Genomic DNA, 17,500 nt, shown 5'->3' on the forward strand with positions numbered 1-17,500 from the left:
GTAAGGACTGAACGAAAATTAATCTTCGCAGAGTAGGTGCAACTGACTCGTTTCGATCTCAAAGGTTATTTTCATTATTATGAGAATAACCTCGCATGTTTATGAATGCGCACACGCCCTCGCGTATTTTACACGTATATCTTTATATCTATACGTAGCTGTTATATGTACCTACAGATACATATAAACTAAACACATACACACACACACACACACACACACACACACACACACACATACACACACACACACACACACACACACACACACCCACACACACACACACACACACACACACACACACATATATATATATATATATATATATATATATATATATATATACATGTATATATATACATACATACATACATACATACATATATATATATATATATATATATATATATATATATATATATATATATATATATATATATATGTGTGTGTGTGTGTGTGTGTGTGTGTGTGTGTGTGTGTGTGTGTGTGTGTGTGTGTGTGTGTATAATAATGTACTGTTCATATACATATTCATAATATGTATATACATATGTGTGTATAATATTTAGATAGACAGATAGCTATATAGATGCATATACAGGCATATGTATGTATGCGTGCCTGTATATATGCATATCAAATGCTATATCTTATCGAGATCAAAATAGTAATCGAAACGCGGCGGGAGCGACCGTAGAGTTTCACCAATTCCTTCCTCCAGCGACCAAGCCTCGTACCGGGAGGTCCTGGAGACCCTCGGCAGCGGGAAGACTCGCGGTGTGGTGCTCCTTGGGCCCCAGGACAAGCTGCACGCCACACTCACCACGGCCGCCGCTTACAACCTCACTGACTTCGACTGGATCCTCGCGCCCACGGGTCCCATTCAGGAGCATTTCTTCCAAGGTGAGGGCGGCCGAGGGTGGGGCCTTTCGTGCCAAGGAAAAAGTTTCATCTGTCCGTTTGTTTGGGGATTTTTTGGTGTCGTCCTCATGTTCGTTTTCTTTTTGTTTTACATTTTTCGTCCCTTCATCACAAGCTCTGTTTGTGGAATAAAGAAGAAAATTACAAATTACAAATATAACTAATAGACACAGTTACTTTTTTCATTCTCTCTCTCTCTCTCTCTCTCTCTCTCTCTCTCTCTCTCTCTCTCTCTCTCTCTGTCTCTGTCTCTCCTCTCTCTCTCTGTCTCTGTCTCTCTTCTTCTTCTTCTCCTCCTCCTTCTTCCTCTCCTTTTTCTTTTTCTTCTATTTATACTTCTATTCTTCTTTATCATCTTCATCCTCTCCTTCTCCTTTTTCTTTTTTTTCTTCCTCCTCTTCTCTTTATTCCCCTTCTTTCCCAAACATTTATCCTCTTTCTCTCCTTCCTTCCCAGGCCTCAACAAAGTGGGAACGGGCCTCTTGGCAGTGCGAAGAGCCAGTCAGTCGGTGCCAAAATTCGGCCAGCATTTCCTCGACATTTCGGCCACCGACTCCACCCTCTACCCCTCCTCCTTGCCCGACGACTACGTGGAGGAGCCAGCTGTTTTCCAGGTGTGGGGGGGGCGACAGGTTAAGTCCTAGGTCTATATTAGATGGCCAATTTAAGGGTAGATTGTATATGTGTGCATGTGTGTATATGTGTGCGTGTATATATATATATATATATATATATATATATATATATATATATATATATATATATATATATATATATATATATATATATATGTATGTATGTTTGTATATATGCATGTATGCATGCATGTATATATATATATATATATATATATATATATATATATATATATATATATATATATATATATATACATATATATACATATATATATATATATATATATATATATTATATATATATATATATATATATATATATATTATATATATCTATATCTATGTATGTATATATATATATATATATATATATATATATATATATATATATATATGTGTGTGTGTGTGTGTGTGTGTGTGTGTGTGTGTGTGTGTGTGTGTGTGTGTGTGTGTGTGTGTGTGTATGCATACACACACACACATTAGCAAAGCAAATGTTCATGCTCACATTTTGTACAATATCCAACAGTGTTAAAGTTTTAATGGCTTTTCAGGCGTTTTTTACTTCAGAAAGTCTTGTTGGCCTGGTATCCTACACATTGAATAAAATGCCTTTCATTCATTCATTGAGTGCATGGAGGTATTAATAAAAGTAAGTATACTTAATTCCTTAAAGCTAAATAAAAAATACAGGCTTTTGGCTTGACTCCCACTGCGAGCAATTCCATTTGATATCCATCCATGCATAAACATAATCGCCCACTCTTCTCATCCACAGGGCTATTTTGATGATTGTTCAATGAAAATATAACCATTAAGATCATTATTTTCTATCCATTTTGAAAACTGAAAAGACCAAAATGATCGACCATATTCACAAAGCATCCGTAACTTTTCTGACGTCATCAACTTACGTGACGTCATCAATATCAGACGCCATGACACCTCCTCGATTTCCTAGTGATCTGGCCTTCCCCTAAGAAAACACGATGCCAAAAAAATCCGCTCTCCCTCTCCCCGCCCAGGTCGTGGAGGCCATGTTCAAGATGGGCGCGGGCGTGCGACGGGCGGTGCTCGACCAGTGCGGCGGATCGGGCTGGTGTTCGAACGCGTCCGTCGTGTTCACGGACCCTCACACGGACGGGCTGGACGTGATCGAAGCCCTGTCCATCAAAACGCAGCGGCCTCGGTATCAGGTCCTCCAGCTGACGGCGACGGAGGAGGCGAGGTTGGTGTTCCAGAAGGTGAGTGGCGGCGGGAGGGTGGACACTGGGGGAAAGGAGGGATGGAAGGGAGGGAGTGAGGAAGGGAGGGAGGGATGAAGGAAGGAAGGGAGGATGGGAGGAAGGGAGGGAAGGAGGAAGAAAGGGAGAGAGGAAGAGATTGGATGTGGGATGGATTTCTGGAAATGTTTTTCGAGTTGATTGTGGGAAGGGAAGAAAGGAAGGGAGGGAGGGAGGGAGGGGGTGGATGTGGGCTGGGCTTTTGGTTCGAGGCGGAAATGCTTGTAGGGGGTTATTGTGAGGGTGGTAAATGTAAATGTGGCTAACCATTTCTCTTTTTTGCACTCTCTCCCTCCCTTTCTCGCTCTTGCTTTCCTCTCGAACGCCCTCTCTATCATTTTCTCCCTCTTTCCACCTCCTCTCCTTTCATCCTTCCCTTTCGTCCCATTACGTTTCCTATCTCCCTCCTTCTCTTTCTTCCTCTCTCTCTCTCTCTCTCTCTGTTTCCCTCTCTGTCTCTGTCTCTCTCTCCTTCTCTCTTCTCTGTTTCCCTCTCTGTCTCTGTCTCTCTCTCCTTCTCTCTCTCTCTGTTTCCATCTCTCTTTCTGTCTCTCTCTCCTTCTCTCTCTCTCTCCCTCTCTCTCTCTCTCTCCCTCTCTCTCTCTCTGTATAATACATCTTTATCTCTCTCACTTTTCCTCCCCCCGTCCATCCCCCCCCCCCCCCCCCCCGACGCAGGTGGGCTACTACTCGGCCGACGTCCTGGACCTGGACCGCAGCGTGCTCGAGGGCCCCAACAAGCCCCGCCCTCATCCCTGCCGCTCCTGCCGATGCCTGAACGTCGGCTTCGCCTTCCTCATTGACCTGCGGTGGAGGACCAACGCTTGGGTCACCATCTGCGCCACCACGGCCATCATCGGGATCCTGCTGGCCGTCGCCATCTTCGTCTTCGTCGCGGTGAGGCTGTGGGCTTGGCTCGGATGGGGGGGGGGGTCTGCTGGACAGGGGGCACTCACACACACACACACACACACACACACACACACACACACACACACACACACACACACACACACACACACACACACACACACACACACACACACACACACAAGAGAGGTTCATAGTAGTGGTGATGAAAAATTAAATCATTTTTCTTAGAGAAATTGAAAAGAACCGTTCATACTATCTGTCTTTCTATCCCACTGTTTATCACATTTTCTCTATCTATTTACCTTCCTCTCGCCCTCCCCGCTTCCCTCCTCCCCCTTCCACTCCTTCCGTCTCCTCAGAGCCGCTCCTGTCGCGGCCGCGCCCCCGAGGGCTCCCAGGCCTTCACGCTCCTGCTGCTGGTGTCCTGCGTGCTCCTGTACTCCGCCATCCTCCCCTACAGCTTCGAGGCCTCCAGCTTGACCTGTGCCCTGAGGCCCTTCGTCACCAGCCTGACCTACGCCATCGTCTACAGCATCATGTTGGCTCGCTCGCTCATGCTGGCCACGGCGGACTCGGAAGGGTAGGAGGGGGCGGGTGGGGGGGGGGGTGATTGGGTTGTGGCCTGGGAGTTACTTCTTTGCTTGGTAGTTCTCTCTCCTCTTTTCTCTCTTTTCCTCCGTTTCTTTTCTGCTTTTGTCTCTCTTTTTTTACACTCTGTCTCTCTCTCTCTCTCTCTCTCTCTCTCTCTCTCTCTCTCTCTCTCTCTCTCTCTCTCTCTCTCTCTCTCTCTCCTTCACTCTCTCTCTCTCTCTCCTTTTCTCTCTCTCTCTCTCTCTCTCTCTCTCTCTCTCTCTCTCTCTCTCTCTCTCTCTCTCTCTCTCTCTCTCTCTCTCTCTCTCTCTCTCTCTCTCTCTTTCTCTCTTTTCTCTCACTCTCTCTCTTTCTCTCTCTCTCTCTCTTTCTCTCTCTCTCTCTCTTTCTCTCTCTCTCTCTCTCTCTCTCTCTCTCTCTCTCTCTCTCTCTCTCTCTCTCTCTCTCTCTCTCTCTCTCTCTCTCTCTCTCTCTCTCTCTGTATGTGTATGTGTGTCTGTAAGCCTCATTGTCTATCTCTTTCTCTCTCTTTGGCACCTATCCATTGGTTTTCCCTTAACTGACTTTGAATGACTGCCACCAATGAACACTTTCCTTATCATCTTGATAAGGAAAACTGTAATACACTGACGAGTCAGCTTCACTCCCTCCAGCCACATAGAGGGCGCAGCTTACCTCCTCCCTCGTTGACCGCGCCCTTGCCCCGCAGGCTGGTGGGGCACGTGAGCGGCCTGGTGCAGACGGCGCTGCTGTTCTTCATGGTGAGCGTGCAGGCGGGCCTCGGCGTGCAGCAGTGGGTCATGAATCCTCCCCACACGGCCTTCCTGCAGCCTCCTTCGGCCAAGGGGATCCTGTACACCTGCTCGGGCGACCGCCTCTACTTCATCGTGTCGCAGTCCTACGTGATGTTCCTCCTTCTGCTGCAGCTGCTGGTGTCGCCCTTCATCGTGCGCTCCCGCAGGAACTACCACGAGGGCCTGCTCTACTTCCTGGCCACGCTGCTCATGGCGGGCGTGTGGGTGGGCTGGGCCACGCTCTTCATGCTGCTGCCGCCCGTGTGGAGCGACGCCTGCATCTGTCTGGGCCTCGCGGCGACGCCCACGGCGCTGCTGCTCACGGTGTTCATCCCCAAGACCTACCTCATGGTGCGGGCGTCGGCGAGGGAGTCCGCCTGCGCCACGCCCATCAGGCCGATCTCACGCCCGCAGTCCGTGCACGACCTGCCGCGGGTGTCGTCGCTCGCCCTCTACGACTCCATCTCGCACCTGCCGGAGATGTCGTACGCCCAGGTGCACGCGCCCTCGCACGCCTACACGCCGGACCCCACGGCGCACCTGGGCCACAAGGAGAGCCCCTACGAGGCCTACTCGCACTACCAACCTTCCCCGCACAAGGTCACGCAGTTCTAGCTCCCGCCGCCCGCCGCCTCGGCCGAGCGGCCTTCCTCCTGCCGCCCGGGGGAGGGGCCACTGCGCTTGTGAATGGCTCATGGAGAGTAATAAACATACAAAATGTCTGGTTGTCTTCTAATCCTCAAAGGTGATGATATTTGTAGTATGAAAAAATAAAATGACGTCACCAAAGGGGACCTTATATCAAATATGACATTAATGCTATCAGAAGAGAGTATTCTTAGTTTAATCTTTAAAGTCGTCCACATTAGTTTTATTTATTATATTAACTCAAAAAGAAATAAGCAAAAAGGGCACTTTAAAGGCGTTCACATTAGTTTTATTCATTATCATATTTAACTCAAAAAGAAATAAGCAAAAAGGGCACTTTACCTTTATTTGCACCTGCAGTGCCCAAGTCCCAGCGGGCCAGCAAAGGAGGCAGGTCTTGTTGAGTAGACAGATTCGAAAACCTTGGGTCCTTAGGGAAAATAAGTGAAAGAAGTCCTCGATGGTGAAAAGTCATTGATGTACACAATCGCCATAACGCTTCACCTTCAATATCCAAGACCAAAGTCGGCGTGCAGGTTATTCCATTGCTGAAAATGCCCCTAATATTTATTAACAAACTTCATCAGTCTAAATATTATGGATCTCTTCGTGGTATTTCCAACATTGGTTGGCACGACGATATAAAGCTCCTTATTTACCGAACTTTCAAACAGGACTTGTTATTCAGATGCTGCTAAACTACCTACGTTAACTAGGCGAAAGACAAGTTTTCAGTCTCCTTATATCAAAGTAGTTTAGTCATAACAAATGTCATTTGGCATCGCCATTGGGATGTTGAGACTGGTTTCTTCCTTGTTAGGATTTTTTTTTTTTAATTCTGATAAATTTTAAAGATGCGTCAGTTATTCGACTTTTTTAATTGAATTTTGGCGCCAATCAAGTGCAATAAATCTGTGGAGGTTTAAGGCTTCCCGCCATTTTTCAGCGAACAGTGACCAGCGTTCATGGCGCTACTAAAAAGCGGAAAGGGATTTCGTGGACACCCTGCACACGAGCCACTTATTCGTGGCAACTACATATACCATTATATGGATGTCTTAGAAGATAACAAACGCAACCGCTCTAGTTCTCGAAAAGAAGAATCATACAAAAGAAAGTACTGGGCACACGCTGAAGTACCGGAAATAACAAATCGTGGGCTCGGTACAAGAGTTCGAGGGGAGACTGTTTCCAATACAGCTGAATCAAATTTTATGAATTTCGAATGTGTTTGGGCCAACAAGCCAAGATAGATTTCCGTAATTACATAATATATCCCAATATTAACTTTTTCGTGTTTTCTATTTAGTGGATATTAAGTAATTGTAGTTATGGCATTATCATCAGCAGCAGTCGTAGTAGTAGCTGCAGTAATAGCAGTAGTAGAAGTAGTAGCTGTTTTAGTAACAGGTAGTAGTTGTAATAGAAATATATAGATAATGGTAGTAGTATTAGTAGCAGTGGTAGTAGAGTAGCAGTTGTAGTAGTAGTTGTTGTTGTTGTTGTAGCAACAGTAATGACATTAATAATAGTCGCCATTGCAGTATCAGTAGCAGCAAAAACCCATTTCAAAATAAAGGGTTTCCTTTATCACCAGTGGCGCAGAAATGGACTTAGTCGCCATTTATTTGTGGCTGCTACACAAAAGCGGTTCGTATGCCGGCTTCCTCAGAATCACGTGCTTTCTGTCTCTAGCCACGAGAGAGTGGCAGCCATGATCCATTGGAAGCAGGCTCTGACACTATCAGTTTTCCTCAGTCATAAACATGCCGTGCATATGAACAGCTTATTTCCAAAATTTGCCATTACTTTAATACCTCTGCATTTTTTCTGCTCCTGCTCATTTTGTACTTTATTCTTTTTAGACAGCGTGAGATTTTGTGCCAAAGACTTTACTGTATGCATATTAAACTGAATTACCAAATCTTTACCACACAAAACGGGAGTAGAAATAACAAAGGGACCATTATACACACGCTAGGTTGTTGGAAGATGAAATTTCTCTTTCTGGATTGTCCATAATCATATAAACCTAGCAGCCCATTCACAAGCAAGGAAAATGGTTAATAATTCAAACAAATGTGTGCTAAACATAAAGGGTCATATGGCACTATGATAAAGTTTTGTGGCGAAAAAGGTACTTATGAGTTATAAGATAAAATGTGTTAAGATATAAAACGTTATAGATCGTTGTAGGATAGTATGGTAGTGAAAATGAAAAAGAGGGGAGAACAAATGAAGTAAGGCGGGGATTAATAAAAGGAAAGTTAAGGACGATTGGATGAAATGGTGAGTATCTGAAGAAGGAAGAGAAATACGGTATAAGGATAACTGTCAAAGGAGCCATATGAAACAATCAACGGGTAATACAGGTAGAGATCGGTGTTGGAGAAGTAGGAGGAGAAGAATCCGGGGACTGAGAAAAAAGAACAGGGGAAGGCAATGAAATATCAGGAAAAATGTAAGGAGAAATGGCCAGTGGACAATTGCGACATAAGGAAATCAAGGGAGCATCAAGGTGGGAGCGGTAAGGATAATGGGTGAAAAAAGGGAATTGTGCACAGGGAGAAGGAGAGAATTAAGTGTGTTGGGAAAGAGTTGGAGGAAGTGGGGTAGGGGGACCTTGAGGAGGAGGATGGATATCGGCAAATACTGTGAATGAAGAGGGAATAGGAAAAGAGTGATTTGAGGGGTAAGGAGGGGGCGGAGAGTTCTCCTGGGTCATGTTTAGGAATTTTGGATATGATTCATGACTTTCAGGAGGGGAATTGGGTGGGGAGGTCTGAGAAACAGGTTTTCTTGTGAGGAAGAGAAGGGACAGATGTCCGAGGAGCAGAGGAAGAGGTGGATGTAGAAGATGGCGGTGGAACAATTAGATTGCCTTTTGCGACAGGTAAAGAGAGCAAGAGGGGTAGGCATCGGGGAAGTGTTAGAGACTGGAGTATCTGGATTTAGACTGGAGAAAGAATTTGACTGGGGTAGAGTTAGGATGGTACAAGGTTGAGGGAAGAGATAAAAGATAATGGGAGAGATGCTGAGGCACCATGAGAAGATGGAAGGGGAGCGGAGCGAAGGACAGTTTTGGAATAGAGAGAAAAACCTCGTCGCCGTTATTCCTAACTGGTTTCACGTAGTGAGGCATAGTTCGAATCTTGAGAATTGTTGCCTCAGATTCGACTTGTAGGCAGAGCAGGTCCTAAAATACACTATGGAAGCAACCACAATTGGCAATCTGAGTGAGCAGAGCAATTTGAGCGGTCATGACCAGGTTGGCCGCATACAGAGCAGCGGGCTGTGTGTGGAGCGAGTGTTTGGCTGGGTGGCCGAGACTGAGACAAAGCTAGCCTTTCATCCTTTTTAGCACGACTTTCACACCTTAGGAAGGGGACAGTAGGGAATGAAAAAGAGATGGTAAAGGAGAGGGGAAAAAGTTCATTTATTTATTTATTGAAAATTTTCTGCCGCGTCAACATAAAAAGTTATTAGTGGGGCATTCAATATATCTAGTTTTTATGGTTCATAAGATGTTTGTGGATTCCCAAAATGGTTAATGGTCAAAACAAATGTGTGGCGAAAGGTTAAAAATGGGTTAGCGATTAGGACAAAATGCTGGATGCTTAAGATTGTAGAGCGCTGTAGATCAGTATAATAGTGAAAAGGGTAAAGATGGAAGAGCAAACGGAGTAAGAAGGCCCTTTCATCCCTTCAGCACGGCTCTCACTCTTTAGGATGTGGACAGAAGGGGATTTAGAGGAGAAGGAAAAGGAAAGGGGGCTGACGTCCAAGGTAGGGGTGTTCCCCTTCCTTGGCCCTCAGTCCGCCCTCCCCCCCCCCTACATACACAAAGATGAAGTGACTGGGGAGTTAATGGTTGAAACAAATAAATGTGCTAGACATCTAAAGTCATATAGCACTTTGGTAAAATATTGTGGTGAAAAGGGTGAATGAGTTACCGATTAGTACAATGAGTGTTAATTGTCAAAAAATAGTGTTATAGGACAGTATGATAGAGAAAAGGGTAAAGAGGGGGTGCAAATGATGTAAATGTAAATGATGTAAGGAAAGGGTTAAGGGTATACGGCGACTGGGTGGGATGGGGTGTATTTGTTGTTGGGGAAGCTATAGTAACATTACTTTAAGGAAAACTGGTAAAAAAGCTGTTGTGAAATAACCAACGGGTAATACGGGTAGAGATGGCTTTTGGAGAAGTTGCTGGAGAAAAGTCTTAGGGGTGAGATAAGGGGACTGGGGAAGGGAGTGAAGTATCAGGAAGGAAGGAATCCGAAGAAGGGATTCACGCAAGTATCCATCTTCATCAGCAAGGCAGGTAAATAGTTAATTTTCACAATCTGACCAGCTCGTCACATATGGGACTATCACACCGGGGAATGGAAACAGCTCCAGTACAAGTATTAAAAGAGAGGTTAGTTTCGGAAGGAATGGGTTTGTCAATGAGGTCAGTTAGGGTAGATAGTGCACAAGCTTGGGATTCTGAAGTAACTGTGACTAGGCGTGAACGATCGGAGCGACTGCGGGAGGTACTTTGCCTACTTGTTTTTGGAGGCACTGTTGAAAGAAGGGTATTCTCAGAGTAGGGGGCTGTGGGGGGAATCGTAAAGAATCGATCCAACTTTTCTGGGCCAAAGAGAGTACTCAAAAGGTTTGCAGAGGTAGAGGCAGTAGAAGGACTAGGGCGGGAGGAAGATGGGGTGGTGTAGAGTGGAGTAGTTCTGTGGGGGGAGGACAATAAGGATGAAGAGTAGTAATAATTGAAGATGAATGTGCAGTAGAGAAGAGAATGTTGGGAGAGAGGAAAGGGTACATTCTGGAGGTTGAGTAATAACCTGGGTGGCTGGTTCAGAATGGATAGCATTGTCAGGATACGTGGAGGAGGGGGTAATAGTATCAGTGGTCAGACACGTGTCCAAAGGAAGGGCACGGGTCATGAAACCATCAAAATCAGATAGGATAGTTGATAAAGGGGTAAGCCTTAATGCCCCTATTAAGGGTTAAGAATATTCATTATTGGCCATAGTAAGCCTGAATAAAGTTAGGAAAAGAAACGGTCTACCCCTCCGGATCCCCATAAGGGGTAAGGGCTAGGCAATTAATCAAGGGAATACGGTGCCCATGGCTCCCGGAGGCTGTTCATGACAGGCAAAGCCAGCCTTTCATCCTTTTGGCATGGTTCTCACACCTTAGGAATGGGGCAGAAGGGAATGAAGATACAGAGGAAAGGAGGAAAAGAAAATACCAAGCAAAATTAGTTATGGAGCGGGTTGAAGCCCAAGGCAGGGGCAATCCCTACATTAGGCTCCAGTCTCCATCTCCTAAGCCCCCCCACGACAACAAGCAAGGTATTGGCAGGGAATCGGGGGTTAAGACAAGGGAAATTAAAACAAAATCTTTCAAAATTTCTGTATTTCTTTCTTTAAATGGAAACAAATGCAAACAAAAAGGTTTACTTTTAAGAAATTCAATTTCTTAAAAAACAATAAATATGGCACCCTTTTAACTAATGACAAAATATATCAAATCTAAACAATATCAACTCTGAGAATCGGTTTCATACAGCTCAAATTTTACGATAAAAAGGTACAACTGGGTTTAACGGAAGAACATTTTGCTGAGAAAACTTTACAAAGAATTCTTGCTTGCACCCCTTTCTCTCAACCATTTACGAGTATCTACTGATTAAGAATAAAATTGATATGTAGAATTCAAACCCAGCCTAAAAGGCATACAGGTGGGCAAGGAAATATTAGTTTTTTCCCTTTTTTCTTTGAGTAATTCTTGATACATGCTTGGAAACTAGTCTCTGGCTTTTTTAGATTTTCTAAGGAGCTTTCTAAAATTGCTTTCAAGGAAGAAGCAAGATCCCTTAGTAGAAAGTTGTTGCCTCTGTGTATTCCATACTTAAGTGAGAAAATATGCTATGGCTACTTCATCACCAATCTAAATCTGTAACACAGAGGAATAATTGACCATTAATACAACCCATGGGATGAAGTACATTTAAAACCAAACAACTTCAATGGAATTCAAGAATTACAATTAAATTTGCACCCATAACTAGCTAACTAACCATAACTAAAAAAACTGAATCCCATGTTATAGAAAAATGAGATTGCAATGAATGCATACAAAAGATCTTTTCATTGAAAAAAGAAAGAAAACTCAATACTGATATGCATGACTTTATCCAGTCTGTTAAACCTGCATTAAAAATTCAGTGAATATATCATAAAAGGCTAAATCAAATCATTGGTATGGGTCACACCAGCCGTTTGTACATAAACTATTGTATCAAATATCAGTAATTCTTAAATAGTTTTTAACTTTATTCAGGTTCATTCAGCTTGGAGGATATATCATTCAGTCTTTGAGATACAAATCTGTGTTTCGGTTACTACTGTAAAATAATGAGATACACCATACCAAAAGTGGCAATTGTAATAAATGTGAATTATCAATAAAATATGCATATACACCGGGTATATATAAAACATAAAGAACAAAAAAGCAAAACAAAACAAATAAAGATTTTCTAAATGTTAATCAAATATACAACAAATTAAGCTAATGCACATCTTGGCTCCTAAAGAAAACGTACATGGCAGATATATGAGGGTATTAAGGGCATGGAATATGAGATACACATCTATATATTGTTCGATAAATGCTTCACATAGAAAGGTTATACACATCTGATTTGTCTGGTTATTAGAGACTGCACACACCACATGAAATGCTAAAAATACATGTTCTTTCTGTTTCATGCTACTTTGATACTATTTTTTTTTCATATTAAATAAATGCATGAAAAATGAGCATCCATTTCATCATTGTGCTTTGGTAAGTGCTAAAGAAATCTGAATTAGTTAGATCAATGCACCAAAATTATATTAATAATAATAAAAAAAATCTAAATTACACTGAGAATATATTACAAACTTCAAAAAAAAAAACACTATAAAAGGAAAGGTTATACATTTCTTATTTTCCCATTCATTTTCTAAAAAAAAAGAACAATTGAAAAATATAAAATAAAAAGGTTATACATTACTTTTCTGCGAATATAAAAATATTTTCTACCAACTAAATGGGAGGGAAATACTACAACAAAAATTATTTCCCTTTTACAACACAAACCAAAGCCTACATGCATAAACAAATTTAAACAACAATCACCAAAAAACATCATCTGGTTGCCAAAGTATCATTGGCAAACAACAAACCTACACCCAATTCCTCACTCGAGCATGCAAACTTTCCATACATTCTCGTATTGCACTGACCTTTGCTATCTACTGTATTATATGGCACATGAAGGATAATATGCAACACTGCATCATCATACCTGATTACATCATTATTACACACCATACTGGACAAAGCAAGTGAAAATGCTACAAGGCATCCTGCCTTTACAGCATTCACCAAACTTTAGACTCATGACTGTTTTACTTGCAGAAACAGATAGATGGATGAATGAATGATTTCTGAGAATACTTTTTCCTTCCAAGTAAAATTAAATACTTATTCAATCATGAGATAATCTTTTACCTATCTTAATTCTATTCCTATCATTCTTCCTCACACTAAAAAAACAAAGAGGGAAAGGAAAAATAATTCAAAGCTTCATTCAAATATTGAGAATATCTATCTGCCTTACACACATGCGTAAGTATGGTTCACTTGCCAAAAAATATAAAGACCATTTGCAAAGGATCATCGTGAAAAACACATTCTATATAGTTTTATATTTCTGGAGGGTGTGACAAACACATTAAATATAGTTTTATGTCTCTGAAAGGGGAGGGACGATATGGCTAGCACAAAATATACAAAGTTATCTCCTGTCCTCAATATTTTGAGTATGAACACTAAGGGATTATATATATATATCATAAATTTGAGTAATAGGGTTTTTCATAATGCACCACATATAAACTATAGACCTGATATAGGTGTGTGTGTGTAAAACTTACTAAAAAAAGCACTCTGGAAATGAACCATAGGGGAACTGCACATATAATAATACTGATGTTGAAAACAAAGAGTAAATATAAAAGAAAAAACAATAATGAATACAAATAGAAAAAAATAACTTGTGACATTAATAAAAAAGTGTGTGTTAAACACTACTACACCATGGCTAATGACAATGTCCTAGACCAGCCATACTATTATAGGCTCTGTTTACTTTCTTCAAGATCTCCCTTCTCAGCTGGGGAGGGGGTGCTGTTGAGGGCTGAAGTAGGCATTTCTTGGAGTGTGGGGGGAGGAGTAGTGCGAGAAGCAGGTGACATGCTAGGCTTGTCTGTTTGGTGTACCAGCAGGTGGGGAGGCATGGGCAGCTCTTCGTCTGTCAATGAGGCAAGCCAGAATGTTAATCATTAGACTGGTTCAGTTTTGTGTTGCTGGGTTAAGGCCTACTTGAATACTATTATATCTCTTGAATTAGTTTTCCTAAGTCTGAAGAGAATGAAAAATACAAACCATAAAAACAATACTGATAATCTCCATTAATAATGCTATTAGACATGTTCTACATATTCCTTATAATTTCACTAACAAAAATGAAGTAAAAAAGCAAAGCACATCAGAAAGTCTAACAAAACCAAAAAAGTTCACAGAAAGGGAGATAAGCTTAAGTAACCATCCTCAATGCAAACCGACACACACCAGAAGACTCAGGAGAATCAGTGGGGCTCATTCGACATCCTCGGGACAAATACTGCTCCAACTTGCCACTAGATGCTAGGATTAGACCCAGGTATGGGGGTGATGGCTTCAATGGCCTGGAAAAGTATTCAAACTTTTCAGCAAACAATAATTTATTAAGAGTAAAAAGTGGTCTTTACCAATTACCATATTTACAAAATTCTTAACTTTTATATAATCACTTCAGTATTAAATCTTGAGCAGTTTAAATACTCAAAGATGGCTACTAAAATCAAAAGAGGCAGTTAATGGTAACAATACCTAAGAACAGTTCAAGTAACTTTAGCAAACAAATGTAAGCAGAAAATTCTAGTAAGACATCCCAAAAGATGTGTGCATTAACTTACCTAGTGAGGTACTCTGGATGGTACTGACAAGCCACATAGTAAGGGTGATCTGCCAACTCCATAATTTCCATCCTTTCTCCATCAACATCATGGCCCACAAACTTCATTCCAGCTGCCTCTAAATCAGCAACAAATTTTGGATTCACTTCAAATCTGCAAGAGAGCAAAACAATGTAGATATACTTGTTTACTGAAAGATGAAGGAAAACTGGCTGTCATTTACCCCAAAATAAAAAGGAAGAAGGGATTTAGTGTATTTCTTTCACTAAACATGCATCCACAAGAACATCAAATCCATACAATCCTGCCTAAACTAAGCCAAGGAGACAACCTATGCAATAATTCAAATAAATAATTTAGTTTAACTCAATGGATATTCTTTGCTGTGACAAGCTGTTTTTTTTGTTTTTTTTTTTTTTCTTTTGTTTTTGCTTCTTAATTATCCCGTGTTCAAGGAATGGCTATGGGTTACCATCCACTGGCAGCATGCGGGATTGAATGCAGGTCAGCAAGATAGCTAGACAAAATTACTATCACTGCACTGCACAGCAATAGCGTCTAAAGCCTCCATAACACCATACCTGTGTCGGTGCCTCTCCTCAACATAGTCCACATTGCCATATAACTGACGAAGCTTCGAGTCATGCGATTTGAACACAGTCTGCCTCTTGCCCAGCCTCATGGTGCCCCCAAGCTGGCCTGGGTTGTGCTCAGGCATCTCCACAATCACATGTCGCGTTCCCTCAGGAGACATCTCCTGGCTGTTGGCATCTGCCCAGCCCAGTACATTTCTGTGAATTGAACAGATGGCTCAGTTTTTGTCTCGAGGAAGAAAGAAAATAACTCTTATCTTACCATGCAAACAACCTTGTGGATTTCCAATAGAAGAGTACTGCATCTAAAGTCTTGCATTCTCAGTGAAAAAGCTTACCTTGAATATTCAATGACTGCAGCCTGTAAGCCTAGGCATACGCCCAACAGCGGCTTCTTCATTGTCCTGGCCCATTTGCACACAGCGACCTTTCCTTCCATTCCACGCTGACCAAAGCCTCCAGGAACAATAATACCACTGAAAAAAGAAACATGCTTTAACAAACAATTTCTTGAATTCTATTATGGTATTAAGATCATGATATCAATCTATCTGTAAGAAAAAACAAAAAGAAAAAAAAGTAATAATAAGATCTTTAAATTGCATAATCTACTTATCATGAATCTAAGAATTGTCCACTACTTGTTCCTAAGAAATCATTGAGTATTGGTATATTTATAAAGCCAAAATTGCTATTTTCAAATCAAAATCTGGAAATTTTGTTGTTCAAACATCTCATTCAAGCTTGAAGTAACTTTCCCTGATGACTATGAAAGAAAAGCAAAGCAAGGAACAAAAAAGGAACAAAATACAGGTAGAAAAGGTGCCCAAAATCGCTTCCCTTACTTTGCCTTACACACATTCTGCCATGCTTCGTAGTACTTAACAGGTCGGTTTGCCTTAGCCTCCTCCTCTAGGTCCTCAGCCTCCATGCACTTCAGCTCCAGTTTGCGGTTGCATGCAAGGGCTGCATGTTGCAGGGCCTTGATCACCGAGGCATACGAGTCTTCTAGTTGTGTATACTTGCCAACCAGCACAATGGTGACACTGTACCGAAGGTGTTCATGCCTGTTGGAGGAGAAAATGGAGAAAACTTTTAATAAGAGATGGACAGAAAAAGTTAATTCAGATGGAAAGAATGAAAACATAAACAAAAAATCATATACATATACATATATAACTGAAAAAATATATATATAAAAGAAAACTCACTTGGTTGAGAGATCACGCCATTTCTTCATGAAGTTCCTGGGGCGATGTGTGTTCAAGTTGAGGCTGAGGCGATCGCTGAGAAGGTGCGACACCTGCTGCTCCTCCAACATCAATGGCACTGCATAAATGCTTGAGGCATCATGCAAACAAATGACCTGTGCAGAAAATTAAAATCAATATTGATATTGCTTTAATATCTCCATAACTGCGATATGAGGATGGAAAGACAGAATCTATCTCTTCTCCTTTTCCAAAAAAGTATTCAAGAAGCAGTTATTAGCTCTTTTTCTCTTTTTTATATGTGAGAATTCAGAATGCAAAGGAGTTCACATGTCAGTGTCATGAAAAGAACAAAATGAAGAGAAAAGCCATTCGCACAATCACAGATGCATCCCTATCAGCAAAAACCTGCAATGGTCAAAAATCCTCTTCACCTGCTCTGGAGACACATGACAGAAGTTGGATATCTTGTGCTTGACAGACTGGTCAATGGGCTTCTCTGAACGGCACACAATAAAGTCAGGAGACAAACCCAATCCACGCAGCTCCCTCACGCTGGCTTGTGTTGGCTTGGTCTTGTGCTCTCCTGTTGAGGATGGCTGGGGCACCAGGGACACGTGAACTACACATATGTTCTCTCTCTGCAAAGAAGTAAGATGAACATTGCTATTAGAATTTACAGTGGTATGGGAATTTCTGATTCATGAATGGGTATCAAGGGGACCTAACCCACCAATATTGCTAGTACAGGTTTGTTATGCTCAAGCAGCCATCTTTGAGGTTGCAGGGTTTTCAGTTATTGTTTACTGTGCAACCTCCTTCTTTGGAGTGTTATTTATAAAATAATAAAAAAAAAGTTTCCAGCCAAATTTGG

At 41.8% G+C, this 17,500-nt stretch overlaps 2 protein-coding genes across 2 annotated transcripts in view; one reads left to right on the top strand and one right to left on the bottom strand.

The window, feature by feature from the left end:
• boss (bride of sevenless) overlaps nucleotides 1–5,821 on the top strand; it is a 16,185-nt gene extending 10,364 nt beyond the window's left edge. The window contains exons 7-12 of the mRNA XM_027381589.2: nucleotides 722–903; nucleotides 1,378–1,535; nucleotides 2,585–2,803; nucleotides 3,521–3,739; nucleotides 4,075–4,295; nucleotides 5,016–5,821. Coding sequence (XP_027237390.1) covers nucleotides 722–903; nucleotides 1,378–1,535; nucleotides 2,585–2,803; nucleotides 3,521–3,739; nucleotides 4,075–4,295; nucleotides 5,016–5,715 — 1,699 coding nt within the window. The 3' untranslated portion in view covers nucleotides 5,716–5,821. The remainder of the gene's footprint in view (nucleotides 1–721; nucleotides 904–1,377; nucleotides 1,536–2,584; nucleotides 2,804–3,520; nucleotides 3,740–4,074; nucleotides 4,296–5,015) is intronic.
• Nucleotides 5,822–11,154: 5,333 nt separating this feature from the next.
• Nucleotides 11,155–17,500, bottom strand: part of Ctps (CTP synthase) — an 11,095-nt gene continuing 4,749 nt past the window's right edge. The window contains exons 4-11 of the mRNA XM_027381590.2: nucleotides 17,061–17,267; nucleotides 16,627–16,781; nucleotides 16,261–16,482; nucleotides 15,754–15,891; nucleotides 15,404–15,613; nucleotides 14,823–14,975; nucleotides 14,437–14,552; nucleotides 11,155–14,116 (exon numbers count right to left, since the gene is read on the bottom strand). Coding sequence (XP_027237391.2) covers nucleotides 13,938–14,116; nucleotides 14,437–14,552; nucleotides 14,823–14,975; nucleotides 15,404–15,613; nucleotides 15,754–15,891; nucleotides 16,261–16,482; nucleotides 16,627–16,781; nucleotides 17,061–17,267 — 1,380 coding nt within the window. The 3' untranslated portion in view covers nucleotides 11,155–13,937. The remainder of the gene's footprint in view (nucleotides 14,117–14,436; nucleotides 14,553–14,822; nucleotides 14,976–15,403; nucleotides 15,614–15,753; nucleotides 15,892–16,260; nucleotides 16,483–16,626; nucleotides 16,782–17,060; nucleotides 17,268–17,500) is intronic.

The sequence above is a fragment of the Penaeus vannamei genome, chromosome 30 (assembly GCF_042767895.1).
Source record: "Penaeus vannamei isolate JL-2024 chromosome 30, ASM4276789v1, whole genome shotgun sequence".
Lineage (NCBI taxonomy): Eukaryota > Metazoa > Arthropoda > Malacostraca > Decapoda > Penaeidae > Penaeus > Penaeus vannamei.